At 23.8% G+C, this 17,935-nt stretch overlaps 2 protein-coding genes across 2 annotated transcripts in view; both read right to left on the bottom strand.

Annotated features, from left to right (window-relative positions):
* LOC129609891 (protein CREBRF homolog) overlaps nucleotides 1-10,270 on the bottom strand; it is a 134,605-nt gene extending 124,335 nt beyond the window's left edge. The window contains exon 1 of the mRNA XM_055522098.1: nucleotides 10,190-10,270. The gene's annotated coding sequence lies outside the window, so the exon portion shown is untranslated. The remainder of the gene's footprint in view (nucleotides 1-10,189) is intronic.
* A 2,985-nt stretch (nucleotides 10,271-13,255) lies between these two features.
* On the bottom strand, nucleotides 13,256-16,870 carry LOC129609630 (peroxisomal N(1)-acetyl-spermine/spermidine oxidase). The gene is made up of 4 exons (XM_055521678.1): nucleotides 16,558-16,870; nucleotides 14,975-16,152; nucleotides 14,792-14,912; nucleotides 13,256-14,737 (listed from the first exon to the last, which is right to left on the bottom strand). The coding sequence occupies exons 1-4, from the start codon at nucleotides 16,723-16,725 to the stop codon at nucleotides 14,555-14,557; spliced, it is 1,650 nt and encodes a 549-aa protein (XP_055377653.1). The 5' UTR covers nucleotides 16,726-16,870; the 3' UTR covers nucleotides 13,256-14,554.
* Nucleotides 16,871-17,935: the final 1,065 nt, after the last annotated feature.

The following is a 17,935-nucleotide window of genomic DNA, read 5'->3' as shown; positions in this document are numbered from 1 at the left end:
GCAAAGTAGTCGCAATCAAATAAATTGTCAATTTTGAAATAATTGCATAAAATCTTTAAAAAATGCATGAAAACATAAAAAACGCTTTACAGCTCAGGCAGACATGCAATATTTTGTTTTGCAACTGGTTGATTGCTAATTTGTATTCCATAAGTTTATATTCAAGCGCAAAGACATACAACTTTGTTGTAAACTGATTACAATTTTTAATAAAAGTAATCGATTTGAATTGACGCAAAAATTTTATCAAAAACTTATAAGCACGCAACGATTCTACAATCATGCAGTAATTGAAGCTGGTCATTAAAAGAATTAGGTTAAACTATTTTTAATATAAAACTTTATAAACGCAACAATATTTAATCCGTGAGTCAGAAAGGTCGTCTAAACCTCATTCTTCTTTCTTATTCTTTTTTCTTATTAATTTGTACTTACATATAAACGAATCAAGAACTGATGTTTGCACATTCTGCTCAACATGAGTGTTCTACACATTTATCTGAGTCAAATATTAAAAAAAAATTTTTCGAAAATTTAAAATGCATTTATCTCGAAAAAGCTTGTTGAGGTCGAAGGGAATTGTACAAAAATTTAAAGCATTTTTCTTCTTAATAATGTTCAAACATAAATTTATTCTTAGGTTTACTTATTATGTAATCTATAATAAAATTTTTTCTATATAGTTTGCAAGTATATTTATATAAAATCTATTGTATTGCACTGATATACTACATACATTTTTTTACTCGTAACAAAAATGAGTATATAATTTAAGGTTAAAGCCTCACTTTACATTTGAAGCTTAAAGAAAGCGTATGCCTATTTAAATGAAAATTACTTTATTGCACTCTTTATTAAAAATTTTATTATTTCCTAACCATTATTGCATTAATGTTAAACACGTCCCTGAATTCCCAACACAAAAACAACAGTTATGTACAAACAAATCAACAGTTCAATAAACTCTTTTCAAAATGTTTGTACCTTATATGCTGTTAAAACTACTTATGGGTATAAATTTATTGAAGAGAGCTTTGCATTTATATATAAAAAATGGCTTATGTTTACAAAATTCTACACAAAAAAAACCCAAAATGAGTCAAAACTTTCCCTTTCTTAAAAAAAAAAGAAGAAATCAATAAAGTCTTCCACGTTCACAAATTTTATTTTGTTTTGGTATAGAGAAAATTTAAATCTCATACCCACTTACTGCATATGTAATTGTCATCGTAGATACCATATATCTACAGATATGTAAATATATCTACATCGGTATCCATGTTTGCTAAAAAAAAAAAAATTTTATGAAAAAAATGGAATCCCAAAATGACCCATAATGCCAAAAAAAAAGGAAAGCTTTTAAAAAATTTAAAAATGTAGTCAAAACATAAAATTAAAAAAAAAAGTATACAATACAAGCACAAAATGGTTTTGTATGCGGTAAATATACAAATCCTACACATTCACATATACAATTTAAAGGCACACATATTTTATAGGGAATCGATATATGAAATGCTATATACAGCAAGGATATTTTAGCGCTACATGTACAGGAATTGCCTTATAAAAGAATATCTTTCATACAAACACTAATTTTAAAAATATATTGCATATATATTGGTATTGAGTACACTCAATAAAATCCGATTTATTTTAAAGTTAATTCTACATGTTCTTGTATTTTTCAGGATTTATTTTAGAAGGCAAGTGGGTTTTTTTGTAATAATTATGAATTATTGATAATAATTTTTATATTAAAATACACCACATTTGTTCTAAAGTCGAACAGTGTTAAATTCAAATTTATAACCATGAATTTAGCGTAAAACTATGAAAATTATATTGAAACAGTTTGTAGCCATTATGCAATATATTTAAGTAAAACCCTTCAAATTAATCAAGTTTTATACAAAAAGCAATTCCGTTGTGACCATTAATTGCTTTAATTTATTCCCCAATATGGTTAACTAGTGGTTCTGTGAAATTGCGGTAAATATAAGTAATATTTAAATTATTAAGAGTTTGCATATAAAACAGCATTCCATTTATGAACTAAGTTAGCATTCCCAATTAATTTCCAGAGGAATTCCATAAACCAAGTTATCTATTTCCAAACATAAGTATTTATGCCCATAGTCATATTTGTTCACTTATTATACACTCATACTTTTGCAAAAATAAAATATACCTATACTTAAACATAACTAAACTTAAGTATTTCAATATATATTTGTACAACAACAACAAACGTTTATGGTGCATACCAAATTTTTTACTATAAAAAATAAATTAAGCTAAATAGAAGTCAAAACATTCTCAAACTCTTCAATATTGTGTAAGTATATTGTAAGTTTATATTTATAGTAATAAAAATAATATTTATGTTTTTATTTTAAAACATAAATTCTTCAAGGATAATACAAATACATACATATATAATATTCCGAAATATGAATTAGTATGAGTGGTAAGCAATAAAAAATAGAACTTTTTATGGGAAAAACACCCCATGGTTATTAATTTTAACATTTTATAAAACAAGCTATAATATCATAGATGTATACTATTATTTACTATGTATATATATATAAATTTAATTTATGTATGTATACATAAAAATAAATAGAGCCAAAAACTATATGTACATATATAATTTTTATAGAAAGATTAAAAAAGCAATGGATACCAGATATTTTGAATGAAACATTCAACAGGATATTACAAAATGCGTATGATTAAAATTCAAGATTACATTTATGTATGAATGTGTTCGTTCCTGAATACATTTACAGCACACATTGTTGGTTGTATATTAATACAAGTTGATTATATAAAATACTTCTACATTAAATCAGTGGTATGAAAGTGAAATTCTTTAAATTGAACTTTTACATTTTATTTTACAAAATCATATGTAATTTAAATATAAGTACATATGTATATATAAAAACATAAAAAAGTAAGTAATTAAATATAATATATAAAATATAAATACATATTATGTTTATGCATAAATGTAAGTATATATATATATACTTATATTATGTATTTAGAAACATTTTGAAATAAATTTTAATTGAAAAGTTTTAAAAGGAATTGAGCCTTGAAAAAATATTTTTAATTAAAACGAAAAAACAAATTATATAAAAAGGAAATTAAGGGTTAATATTCCCAATACTACAAAATTAAATACCTATGTACATGTTTGCTTAAAATTAATTGTACTTCCCTTAACACTTGCATATTCAAATATGTATGTAATTTGAACCCAAGCATGAGTTGTAATTAAATGTCTAATGTAATAAAAAATTCAACATTTTTTTCGAACTATACAACTTATGGCTAAATATATGAAATAAAAATTGGAATTTGCGGGGGAAAAATCTACTAAAAACGTGTAAAGGTTAAATGCGAACTTTTATAAACAAAAAAATCTTAAAAATTGCATTTAACTAAAACAGCTATTTCATTAAAACTATATTCACAGGATATAAAACAAGTTATTGGACAAACATCTATAAACTGTCATATTAATCTCTTTATTAGGCATTGTAATATTAAAGTAATCCATTTGAGTTGTAAGTCAACTACCTGAACCTGCTGTTCGAATTGGTTCAATCAAAATAGGATTCATTCTCGGCAGAAAATTAAAAAAATCTGAAAGTTTGGTTACATTTTATTTATTCGTTTTGCAGTTATCGTGCGATCAGATGCCGGTCAGACGCATATTATTTAAGGTTAAGAAATTCCATTACACTTACTCATATTCAAAAGTTTTTAAAATAAACTTATATGGACTTGATTATGTAAAAGCATGGTGTATCCGGTTTTGAGACATACAGAGGACAGTTTTAGTAATTACACAATGAACTACTCTTGGGTGGAGCTGTTCTGTATTAAAACTCACTAGCGCCTCTCAAAAAAAGTAGTTCATTGTGGAATTACAAAAATTGTCACTATAAACTATATATACACAACGGTAAAACTTAAATAAGGTATTTAATGCCTTATCAAGAGCTAAAAAGGAATTTAAATTTAATTAAAAAAATTCCCACATATTCATCTAATAATGGAAAATTTGATTTCTGTGCTTTCCAACTAATTGAAGAAAATTTTAAAGAATTTTTGACTGTACTTTCACTTAAATTCTAGATTATAGTTTACAAATTTAATTTCACAATAGAAAATTTATGATTGCAATGCGCATGCTTCAAAAAAAGTAAATAAATAAATAAATAAATAAATGAAAAAAAAAAAAAAAACATTTTATAATTTTACATTTTCATGGAATTTTCTGTTTTTGTTTTTTTTTTTTCAATTTTTTCTTTTCTTGTTTCTTTTTCTTTTTTATAGGGACATCAAAACAAAAAATAAAAAATATGTAAACAAAAACAAAGTTTAAATGGTTAAAGAGAAAGTTGAGGCAAAGAAAAATGGGAAATTTAAATGTAAACAAAATTTAATAACCTATAAGCAAGGACAATTCTTAATTAAATATATATACATATAATATATACATACGTGTATAAAATAAGTATATACATAGAGAATATCATTGTGTAGGTGAATAAAATTTGTAAGTATTGGTTTTTAACTTTAAGCTAAAAATATTGTAACATCAGCGATTTGAGTACATTCGTTTTTATTTATATATATATATATATGTATATACCTCGTATGTACCTCAAATGTTAAAATACATACTAGTATGCATTTTCCATGTACATACATGCATTACATATATTAAGTATGTATTTTCATTACTTTCATGTAAACTGAATGTAACTCAAATGTTCCTTAACATTCATTAAAATTATAACATTTTACCAACTATGGTGTTTTTTTTTCCTATATAATAATGTTTTGAACGAAAAATAAAACAAAATTGAAAAGAAATTAAAATTTATTGATAAATTTTTTTCCTCAGTGCACTTAATATTGGCACAGACTTTTAAATTTTATTTGATTCTTATTACTTACTTGTTATATTACTTATTATAGAAAGAAATTGATACTTATTATAAAAATTACTTACTATTCTAATCTTTGGAACTTTGGAGCAAACTAACGAACAATAATAATGTTACATGGTATAGAAGTTGTAAATAATCCGTGACTTCAATAATGCTTTAAAAAAATTTAAGTACGGTATTAATACAGTTGAAGTACCGTCTCAGAACTTTCAATACTTTTACATTGTAAAAAAAACTACTAAAGCTTTTCATACATTTTGGAATACAATTTTTACCATATCAATACAACTTTGACGTTTACTTGAAAATTTCAATTAAAAGTTCTGTTCAAATGTTCATTTTTATAAAACGTTACCACATCGTTAAAAACAACATTTTTATGCTGCATTTTAGGAAAAAACTTGATAACTAGCACTTTATTGCTGAAAATATATGCCAGTTTATTTTATCGGTTATTTTTGGCAACATTTATATATTATGACAAGGTATAAGAAAAGGGTGCTCGATTTTTTCAACACCCGATTTACTTTTATTTTACGTCCCCACTACGTATAAAACGCATTTAGGAAGAGTGTACAATGTCAAGAGCTTTTACTAAACTTTTTGGAACTTGATAGTTTGTAAAATTTACGTCGTGAGCGCATTATTGAAGTCACGGAATGTATACGTGTATCAATTTAAGTTATACATATACTTAAATTCACGAAAATTTGAAATGAAATGGATGTCCGACAGAATAGCAACAATAGGAAAATTTTTGGTAAATTTGGCATTGCAAAATATTTTAAAACTTTTTCTTATATTAGTTCCCAATCATAAACTCTCAATGAATTAGAATGACAAATTATACAATATTTTTATTCACATTATTATTTATAACAGGAAACTTGTATACAGGATCGGATTTACCTCATTAGACGCCCAATATTTACTATGATTGAATTAAATTTTTGAGATAAACCGTAATGTGTACTTGTACTAAAAACCATACTTAGTGTGATGCTTATTAAATTAAATTAAGAAAAAATGCGAGAAATTCAAATAAATTTACTAAAGCTGTAAACAAAATTTACATTTAATTTTGAATTATACATCTTAAAATCTTAACATCCTAAAATCTTTTTACCTAAAAATTGTAAATCTTTATATTATATAATTATAAATTATAAATCCTTACTTATATACTAATTACATACACGTTACTTACTTTGGTATATTTAAAATCAAAATTGAAATATTCAACGTCTTTATGGACCTTAGACTTAATGCATAAAAAACATTTAGCCTTTAAGTATATTTTGCCAAATGAAATTAATTGAAAATTTTTAATAAAATTAAAAAAATAAATTACATAAATGGAAAAATTGGCTCTATATGTATATTAAGTAATGAAAATTACAAGTTACTTATTTGTAAATTATTCTGATTAATCATTCCAGTTCATTTAAATATTAAAGATTTTAAAGAAAAAAAATATTGGAATACTCAATGAAATTCCACTAATTTTCTAAATTTTTAGTTTTTCAATTCATTATTCACCGGTGAGATTAAACATTCCAGATAACGTCAAGCAAACACAATCAGTTAAAGTGCATTATCGGAATCCCCAAACTTCCAATAATTTAATGGATTTCATATTCCAATAATTTAATGGATACAGAAAAATTTGCTTGGAAATGGAATCAACCCAATTTCTTCACAAACCTGGTCAAGGTACTTTCAGTTCTACAATGAAAAATTCTCTAAAATAATTTGCTCTGACCTATTTACTCTGAATCAGAAACAGACACTCGCAGAAATTTTTACAGCACTAATATTCATAATATCTAGACTTCTGAAGATCTAACAATCACCCTATTGGTCATGTTACAGTGTTTCGCCAAAATGTCCAATTAAATACCATTTGTTTAGATAATTTTATCCGTCTTTAAGAAATTATTTAATAAAAAATCTTCAGTAAAATTTGAAGGGTTTGCAGGTTTATAAAAATTTCTAGCACCAACAATTTTTACTCTTTTTCCATTAGTTGGAAATTTTTAATGAATTATTTATTTATTCATGTTTTAGTTTTTTTTTTTATTTTTATATTTCAATTTTTTACAAAAAGAAAGGACGATCTGTGATGATAATAATGATGATAAAAAAAGAGGAATGAAGAAAAGTCCTTGAATTATAAGCCCATTAAGATTAAAGAAATAAAAAAAAAAGGAGCAGACAAAAAAAAATAAAATTATTTTTCTTGCAATGTTTTGGAATTTTTCAAATCTTTTTTTTATTTTGTTATTCTATTCTTATTTTTAATTCTATATTAGAGAATATTGTATAATCATTATGGTTTTTCGAATATCCTTTTCTCCTTCGAAGAATATAATGGGTAAGAAAAAAAAAAGGAAAAATAGAAAAAATATTAAAGACAAAAAGTCCTTGAAAAGTTTTTCCCACTTTTCTTTTATTATACCCGTACAAACGTATGTTCGAAGGGTATACTAAATTTGCCTTACCGTTTGTAACGCTAAGAAATAACGGTATTGGATATAGACTCAAGTGTATGTTTTTGAAATGTATTGAAATTTCACACAAACGAATATATTAGTACGGCCGATGTGCTTGATAAAATTCGTTGAAATGGCTTGGCTCTTTCTGGTAGCTGCCATTCAACTTCAATAGTAGTTTGGCACACACAGTATTTTGAAAAACACAGTACTGAAATTTTGCAAAATTTTAATATGGTAATACGGCAACTTAAAGTAATAGTCTGTCCCATAGTCAGTTATTCGCACACAGGACATTTTTTCTCGTTTTATTTAATATTTCTCAAAACATGCTCATTTAAGTAAATACAATGAGCGTCAAATGAAATTGCTCATTTTTAGTAAGCATTTATTTATGTTGTCCTTCCTTAAATTTTAGTAAATGTCCAAAATTATAGCTCCACACAGAGCCTTTACAATTTAAATTTATTTGTATAGGATATACACTAATCGTTTTATTTCAGATTATTGTCCAAAATATTTTTGTTCAATTAAAATCCATTATTTAATTTTGAATACATACAAAGTAAAGTATTTTGTAGTAGTAAGTTTACTTATTACTTAAAATAACAAAGCTAACAAAATTAATTATTCCTTATTCTTAATAAAATCTTTAAATTGCATTATGGGAAATAAATGAAATTTTTGGAAGACTATGTAAAATGTGCACTCATTAAGTATATCCTTGCATCATATAAACATAAATACTGTCTAAGATTTGAATACTAAATCAATGTATTGATTTTTTTTGAATGTTGCTATAACAATTACAAAAACAAAAAATTGTTATGAGCAACTTGCTTTGACGCTTATAGTATATGTTCGCTCATACCTATTTAACAAACATTTTATATTTTAAAAGTTCTTTTCAGGAATTTCGTACATATCAATCGATTAGATTGGATAAGTATACAAATACCTATATTCATATATTAAATAGGCTGGTTTCTATATTATGCAGATGATGTAAATACACTTAATTCCATAGAAAATTCGAGTAGAAGTATAAGTATAGGAGATCTCTAACAGAATAATTTAAAAGAAAAGCAAGAAAAGAAAGGGCAATTTAAACTATATAAAAATAATTTTGGAGTCAACTAAAATTTTGTTATTTCAAGGATATTATAGAATTCTTTGTTTTTGTATCCTTACATTTTAAAATAAAAGAATCTTTAATACAAAATTCACTTTAATATTATACTTAAGTGTATTACATATGAATTACTTAATATTATTTGGCTTCAAAAAGTGCAAAAATTAAACAAGACTGTATTTAAACAAACCAATGTAAACTGTTGTTAGCTTAAATCTTAGTAATAATTAGAACAAAAAGTCAATTTTTAATTAATATTAAATTCAATATCCCTAAAATGAAAAGTTGTTCAAAAAAAAATTTGACAATTTCCTAACAAACCATCTTCCTCTCTGATGCAACTTATGCATATTTAATAATATTTTTTTCAAATTGAAAACTCAATACTCATAGATACTTACATGTACTCATTTAATAAAATTTTCAAAAGTAACTAAGTACTTAATTACCTATATTGTGTTCTTATAAAAGAAAATGTGGAATAATTTTCAAGAATAATTTTCTTATTTTTAAAAGAAACTTAATAAACTGACGCACATGTACCTAAACTTTGGACACTTAAAACAAAATTAATAACAATAAAAAGAAATGATTGGGCCAAAGTACAAAAGCAATAAGAATTTAAACTGACATATTATTACAAATGCGTACTTATAAATTATGAACATGCATACGTATATACGTATGTGTATTAATTTCATTTGTAGTTTATATTTTTGTTTGTTTTTGATAAGATAATTATATTGCTCATTTACTTATTATTGTGAAAGCGTGTTTTATACTACACAATCGCATACACACATATATTATTTTTATGCATATATATTAATTAATTGTAACTTGTACCACTTTTGTATTTTGTAGCAAGCAGTGGCCGAAGTTGGATACTCAAAGTGGTGGGATGGCAAAAAAAAAAAAAAGTATTATTTTAGTTATTTTTTAAAAAAATAACTAAACAAAATTTACCAAACTTTGGAAGTAAACTAACGAGAATATTTATATTCAAAATTAAATCAACTAAAAATTGAATCAAAAACTGTGCAAATTGTTACCAAAGAAATGCATAGTCTACTATGAAGTAACGAAAATTTCATTAATAGAAAAAAATTATACGTTACTATTTGAAATTGGTTTTATTTAAAATTACATAAGTATGTATATTTAATTTTCTATTAAACAAATTTTTAAAATTCTTTAGAAAATTTTCTTAAATTTTAAAAAACATGTTCCGGAACGCATTTTTCTCTCCTATTAAGTAGTAGGATGGATTTCCAATTTTTTAAAAGTACTGGGATGGCATCCCACTCCATCCCGCCTCACTTCGAGCACTGGTAACAAAAATAAAAAATTTGGACATTATTTATGCAATAAGTAATTTGCATGACATAAATATACTTGCATGATACACATATTATTTCTTTGTACAGCATGTAACAGAAAATGTCTTTGGACTGTGGAGATGTGCCAATTCAATCAATCAATTTATATTGACAAGCTTCGTTATTGTTTCCATTCAACATTGAATTTTGTTTTATATTGTTATTTAAATACATAAATATATAAAAATGTCATAAAAATATATCACTTACCTTTTTTTAATAAAAGACAGCTTTTTTTTATATCAATCATTTGTTTTATAATTTCATTTATATCAAGAGATATTTTTAGAAATTGTGTCTTTAAAGAGAGAGACAAAGAGAGAATATTTTGTTATTTACATTTGATATTCTCTGAAAACTTCTCTTGAAAATGTTTGTAAATTTAGCAAAAGCAAAAAAAAAATATTAAAATTAAAGCTTTTAACAAAAAGCTTTTTCAAATAATTTTATTTATATTTTTACTTTTTATCATAGGTACGTGTGTGTATTATATAATATTCATATATATAATCCAAAATCCAATATAATTTCATACAATTTGATTAAGATCGAATATACAATGTTTGTTTAAAAGTGTACACAATATTATAAATACATACACACCATATATATACCTCTTTACACGTAAGTATATGTATGTATATTTCTTCCAATTAATAATAATATGGCGGCTATTTTTTCACAAAGCTTAAAATTCTTCAATGTTTTTTGAGAAATTATTATGAAAATATTTGCAATTTTTTTATTTTCACTAGAAGATTTTTTAATAAAATTATTTTTGATAATGTTTTCAATAAAAATTATGTTTTAATTTATTTTTAATGTATAAAAATTTTTAATATTTTTTGATTTAATGAAATCAAACATTGTTATCAACTTCAAAAATTAAGAAAAAAAACAAAGCAAATTTTTTTACATAATCATATTTAGCAAAAACAAAAATATTATTTTTCATATGTATGTTACATACATATGATTGACATTAATACATACATGAATTTTATCAAAAATAATATTTAAATTAAAATTAGTTAAAACAAACAATAAATTTAAATTAGGTATTCGTTTTTAGTTTCTATAGCTTTTTAAACACTTTCTTTTTTTAAATAATTCAAAATATCAATTTATTTTAATTGCAATTGAAAACTATTTTAAATCTTTTTTGAACCAAAACTTCATTTATATCACCTTCCATTCGAACAAAGGAATTGCAACTATTTAAATATTAAGGTGTTTATTTAAGTTTGCCAAAATAAATAAAAATTTCAGATTATTTAAAAGTAAATAAATATTTATGAATAGAAACTAAACACAATTTTTTTAGCAAATTTTAATTATTTTTTTTATTATTGTATATTAAATTAAAAACAAATTTATAATTAATTGTTTTTAAGATAATTTATAAATGTTTGCACTTTTGAAGAGTCTATGACAGATTGCTATTGCTAATATTTATGATTGAGCGCCAAGTTTTATAGCAGAGAAATTTTATTTCTCTCTCAGGCACACTTATGTACATATATATGTATATTTAATTTGTATTGTACGTGTAGTGTTTAAGTTTGACTTTTGTGATATAATAAACACATTCGTATAAACGTCATACTATGAGTGTATTTTTTAAAAATTACCAAAATACAAAATCTACACTCTCTTTCTCTCTATATATTGATTTGCTTAAAAAGCAGAAATTACAAAACAAAATTTTTTCTTATGATTTTTTTTTTTAGCATGGGACAATTTTTTATGGTCATTTATTGCATATACCATACAAACACAAATATTTTGGCGACGTTTCTGTCTAGTTTTGTTATTTTCCAGATAGTTTCAAAACAAAAAACAGCTGTGTTTACATGAATAACTTTAGGAAAACAAAAATACTGGAGGAAGATATATGTAAGTATTTTATCAAAATGTTATTGAAACCGATAACAGTAAAATTTCTCGATATGCATCGAGAAAGATTAAAATTTCTTTATAATATTATTTAAATTTTATCCAGAAATAAAATTCGTTTTGTAGGTACTATCTTTTTATGTAAGTACGTAATCATACGGAATACTTGTGTGGTAACAAGAAATCGGTACCTATTTTCTGACTATGTATGTATGTAGATCGTAATGTACATAGTAAGTTTTGTTATAAATTTTATTAAAGTGCGCTTTTGATTTTTTTTATTTATTTTGCAGAGATTTCCGGCTTGAACTGAAAAAATAATTTTTGTTTTATAAAATATATGTATATTCATTAATATTGATATATTTTGATAAATATAAACATGTGTATCTCTTTGATAGAAGTTGGTATCCCATTATTATAACAGATCTTATTGAAAAATATATAGAGCTCTTGTATCTACAATGCAGCTTGTGGAAATGAAATATGCTCATTATATCTTAATTTTCAAAAACATTTAAAAGGATATTATCAAAAGTAAAAACTTGAACAATATACAAGGAACATGCAAGGAAATACAAATATTACAAGGGAATAAATTATGACAAAAACATTTTACTATATGATTCGACGAGGAAACTTTATTTTCTTGGGCTTATACATTTTTCGTACGCAACATATTGGAAGCTGATTTTCTTCTAAGGCGCATGTAAAGTTCGTTTTAAAATGAATTATTGTGTTGGTAAGATCAAAAACTTGCATTAATTGCCAATCTAATAAATTTGAAATTTTCAATATCAATTGGATCAAAATAAATTTGAACTTTTGAGATTTATTTGAAAAATAATTTCAAACTTAATTAAAAAAACAAAAAATATAGATTTTATATTATTTTTATTAAAGAAAATTTTAATTTCAACGAGAATTCAATAAGTAAATTACTTTTTTTTCTGATCTTTAAAATAAATAGATTGTTATTTCTATTGTTTTTCTTTTTGATTTGCTTTAAATATTCCTTTTTAATTTTTTATATATATAGAGTTACATTATTATTTTATTACACAAAGGTGATTTTAGAAAAAAAAATAATAATTCGATTATTGTAATTACTGTATAGCAAGCATTATTATAATATATTTTTATTTAATTTGTCTTTCTTATTTTTCTTTTTTTTTGTAAATTTTCAGTTATTTAAAAAACAATTTTTAAAATAAATGTTGAATATCATTATAATTGTATTTAAAATAATATTTTTTTGGGATTCATCAATAATATGTAATTATATTCATTTTTACAAAAGCTAGACTAGAAATTTTTATTTACCCAATAATATCGTGTAAATTAAAAATTCTTACGGCACTGAACCATAATATATTTTGGTGTAATTTGTAAATTTGTAAATTATGTATTTATTTTTTTTGCATATGTAATAATAAAAAATTTATTAAAATGATTCTATTAAATATTATAATGAAATTTGTCACTAATGAAACATGATATATAATTATTAAAAAAAAAAAACAATGAAAATTTAAAATTAATTCTTATTTTATAAACTTTAAAAATTAATATTATAAAAGAAATACTTTTAGTATTGTGCTAATTTCTATTAATATTTTAAAAACAATATTTTAAAAATATTCACTCATTGACTAAAACAAATAAAAAAAATGCGATTAAGGTTTAAAATTGTGGTGATTATTTTGGACATAATATGTAAATCCTCTTGGACTTTTCAAAAGTTTGCTTTAGTTTTTAGGTTTTGTGAAGTACAAATGATACTGGAATTTACACAAGTGTAATGTTTGTAATATTTTAAATCACAATTTCTGAATAAAATATATTACTTCAAATATATTCTTACAAAGAAAAACAAGAACTTTCATTAACCGTTTTCAGAAATTATTTTTAAATGAAATAAAATTTATTGCTGAAAGAATACTACAATATGCAAACTTGTCCAAAAATTTACTACAACTAATATTAAAATAATTATAAATTGCATTTTATTTTAAAGTTTTAATTTGATCTGTTAATTAAATTTTCGATTTATACACGTCGTTTAACTTATTTGAAATTTTATACACAATTTTTAACATTTATACAATTTAAAACATAAACCTTATAATTTTACAATATTACCTTCCAAGGTTTCTAGAAATCCAAATATTAATTTTAAGTTTAATAATTTTGTATTCACAATTACATACATATGTTAATTAAAAAAAAAAATGCGAATTATTTTTTTGAAATAGTAAACTTTATAATTATTTTGTACCTTATTAAATCATTTTACGAATAATTTTAATAATAATATTTAAAATTGTTATCAGACCAAGAATTTACTAATCATAGCCGTTAAAAAAAATCAGTATTTATATAAGTGAAAGAAAAACAAAAAATCTTAAATTTTAAAACTTTAATATTAATCGCAATTTTTATATCAATTCTTAAAAATAAATAACGTACTGGCTAATCAAACACCAAAAAAATTAATTAAAAAAAAAAATGAATTGCATTTTAATCTCATATACATAAAGAACTATGTGAAATTTATGAAAAAAAGTAAAATAAATAAAAAAAAAGAGTAAATATTTTTAATTAAAAAAAAATTAGTGTTCTGTAATGCACAAAATAAACTTATAATTAATAAAATCTAAAATATGAATAAAATTCATTTTAGTCTAATGCGATTCCTTGAATCCAAGAGCTTAAATCACTGCTATCTGATTCTAAAATAATTTCTTCTGGTTCTTCATTTGTTAGTAAAATTTGTGCTGCGCTACGCCCGCTTAAATAAGCACCATGTACGGTGGAATAAAAATTGGAATGGGTGTGTTCTCCGGCAAACAGTATTGAAGGCTAAAAATTACATTTTGGTTTTAAATTCTTTCAAATAATTTCACAAAAAATTACCTTCGATTGAAGAGGACTTGAATATAATGGTTGAGCTAAATTTTCAATATCTTCTTGTGTTGCACCTACCGGTATAGAAGTATAAGAACCTACCGTATAGGGCTGAGTTTTCCAGTTTGTACTATAAATTGAAAAAGCATTAAAAATATTTATTGCTCAATTCCAATCTCAAAAAGAATTTACCAAACACAACGTTTAGGTTTTGGAACAAAAGGGTCTTTTAAAAAGTTTCTCAAAATTTCTGTACATTTTTCAGTTACAGTTTCATTTGGTAATGTTTCCATATATTCAGCCTCCTTACCAGATATCCAACCTAGTAATAGTGTTTCAGTTATCTTAGCAAATGAATATATTTTTTTAAACCAATTTTTAGCTAAATATTCATTTGAACATTTGTCTGCACAAGAACTCAACGTATCTTCATCATCCCACAGTAGCATAACTTCTGTTATTTCTGCGTTTAAAAATGGTCTTTCGTATTCTAAAAATATTTTATCTACAGTACCAAACATTAAATTCTTTATGGATTCTAATTTATGATGGGGCAATACTGGATCAAATATATTCGAGGAGTTTGCTTTGAGAACACCTAAAGGCAATGTACATATCACATGTTCAGCATTAAATTGGCGTCCATCCTCGCAAAGAACTTTAACCAAATTTTCATTTTCTCCACTTTCAAATGACGAAGGTTTGCTATTAGTATTTGAACTATTATTATTTCCACCAATAGGAAATTCAGTTACTGTTTTATCAGAATCATCAGACTCATTTTCAGAATTTTCATCAACAGTTTCTAAGCCGCTATGGGTTTTTTTACGTTTCCAAAATATTTTTTTAACCGGACAATTTTTAATAATTGATTCCGGAGGTAATTCTTTATGCATTGGTTCCAATATTGAACTGTATCCGTCTTGAAGAACTATATTGCCACCCTGAAGTTCTGTATAACTACCTAATTCCAGTAAATCAATTTCATTCATATTATGACAACCGGTTATACATGTTTCTCGTTTCAATAAACAATTAAAAATCATTTTTTTTATATGTCGCTCTTTAAAGTCTTCAATTGAACTTAAATAGATTTCAATTTCATAATTAATATGCTCCCCAACACTATTAATATCAGGCGGTGGACTATACTGACACAAGAAATATTCATCACAACGTCGTAAAAAGCATACATAAGCTTCATATATTTCCTGAAGAATTTCAAAAGGAACTTGTTTTCCACTTTCAGTTGTGGCGACTATATGATGAGGTTTCGGTACGTTTATTATATTAACTAAACCATGTTTTATTGCTAATTCAAATATTGGATTTCCCAAAACACCATGTATCCAATTAGCACCCAATTCAATCTAAAATTATAAATGTTTTGATTTAGTTTGCATTGAAAAAAAATCTTTTTCCAAGGATAATAGTATATTTATTTAAATATAATATCCTTGAAATTGAACTCCGTAATACAGACAGGGCCATTATGTATTAAATAAACATTGGCACATACCACAAAATAAAATTTCTCAATTTAATATTAAAAAATCTTGGCGAAGCATTTACATACGAAGGTACAATATAAATATTTTTAATTTCTAAAATTAGATATTAATATACTTATAGACAATACATGTGCCGGGTTAATTCTAATTTAAGAAAAAAAAATCATACCATACATTCTTACATAACTTGAATATTCCCTTTCCAAAAAATGAGCAATATTGCCAATTTTTTTTATAACAATTTAATGTATTTATGAATATTACCTTATGTTGATCTATTGGAATAGAGATAATTCTTCCACCTATTCTATTTCTAGCTTCAATAATTTTAAAATTATCACATCCATTTTGCAATAAATGGTTAGCCGCACTTAATCCAGCCATTCCGGCCCCAACAATTAAAATCTTCACATTTTCAATGTTTTCACTCATTTCATTTAATAAATTTTATGAAATGTAGAAACAATAATGAAAAAGATCGCCACAATAAGTTTATACCTTATCATTTATTGTAAAAATTTAATATAATCAAAAATTTTTTTTTTTTCTGCACCATAAAAGTGAAAATATTTCTCAAATTTTTCAATTGATATCATCAAATGGAAATGTCATTCTCAGCTGTTTTTCATATGCGCAATTGTAAACATTCAACCTACAACAAAATTTATTTTTGAAGTTTATAAAATTTTGTTCATACAGGGTGAGTGAAAAACGAAAGCTATAAATGTGGTAATAAAAACTAAAAACTATTTTAGACAAAATATTATTTCTTTTTAAATAATGAGTCGAAATTTAACCTTTAAAAATGAATTTAAATTATTTTTATAATTTAACAAATAAACTTATTAATCAATAATATAATAAATATGTATGTGATTATAATTCAACATTAAAATTTTTAATATAATACATTTAATATACTATAGCAAAGATTTTCTTTAATCTACAAAAACCTAAAAATTATAATAAAAAAAAGCAAATTATTGTCATTATGTTGTTGTTCTGTTTCAGTAGCGTTTATAATCGTAATAATACGTAAAGCACATGTTAATAAAACATGTAAAACTTAATTACATTTAATTACTAAGTTCAAAAACAAGCTTTTTTAATAATCTAGCAAGTCGAATACTAGCCATACTTTGATATTGAAAAAAATTGCTTTTCAACATTCAATCTTTAAATTCAACAAAATCACGAAAACTCAACTCAGTTGAATTTGTAATTATAAAAGGAACACAACATTCAACTTTGAAAATTTTGTTAACTTAACTTCTTCATATCCAACCCAACTAAATTTATCAAGATGTCGAATAGTGTAGACTAGCATAATAATTTAATTATGGTAATAGATAAAACAATAGGTACTTGTTCGTGGATAAAAAAACTTCAAAACATAATGGTTAAATAATACATAATAGAAAATTTGACGAATTTTATAAAATTAAATTTATAAATTTTTTATTAAATTTTAAATTGTAAGAAAAAAAACATACATACATAATATATTTCATGTTCATGTTCATGCAAATTTCCAAATAGCAACACTACGCCACAATGTGGCTTTATAACGCGTTGCTCACGCAAATTTTGTTTTCGTACCACTTTCCATTCTATATTTCAAATTTTACAAGTGACATATTAG

The sequence above is a fragment of the Condylostylus longicornis genome, unplaced genomic scaffold (assembly GCF_029603195.1).
Source record: "Condylostylus longicornis isolate FDR11 unplaced genomic scaffold, ASM2960319v2 ptg000040l, whole genome shotgun sequence".
Taxonomy (NCBI): Eukaryota; Metazoa; Arthropoda; class Insecta; order Diptera; family Dolichopodidae; genus Condylostylus; species Condylostylus longicornis.
The sequence above is the reverse complement of the archived record's forward strand: the minus strand, read 5'-3'. Positions and strand labels throughout refer to the sequence as shown.

Coding starts and splice junctions, on each gene's coding strand:
- LOC129609630 (XM_055521678.1), bottom strand. CDS start 16,725: ATGAGTGAAAACATTGAAAATGTGAAGATTTTAATTGTTGGGGCCGGA. Junction 16,153..16,557: donor TTCCAATAGATCAACATAAG/GTAATATTCATA, acceptor TTATAATTTTAG/ATTGAATTGGGTGCTAATTG. Junction 14,738..14,791: donor CAAGTCCTCTTCAATCGAAG/GTAATTTTTTGT, acceptor TGTAATTTTTAG/CCTTCAATACTGTTTGCCGG.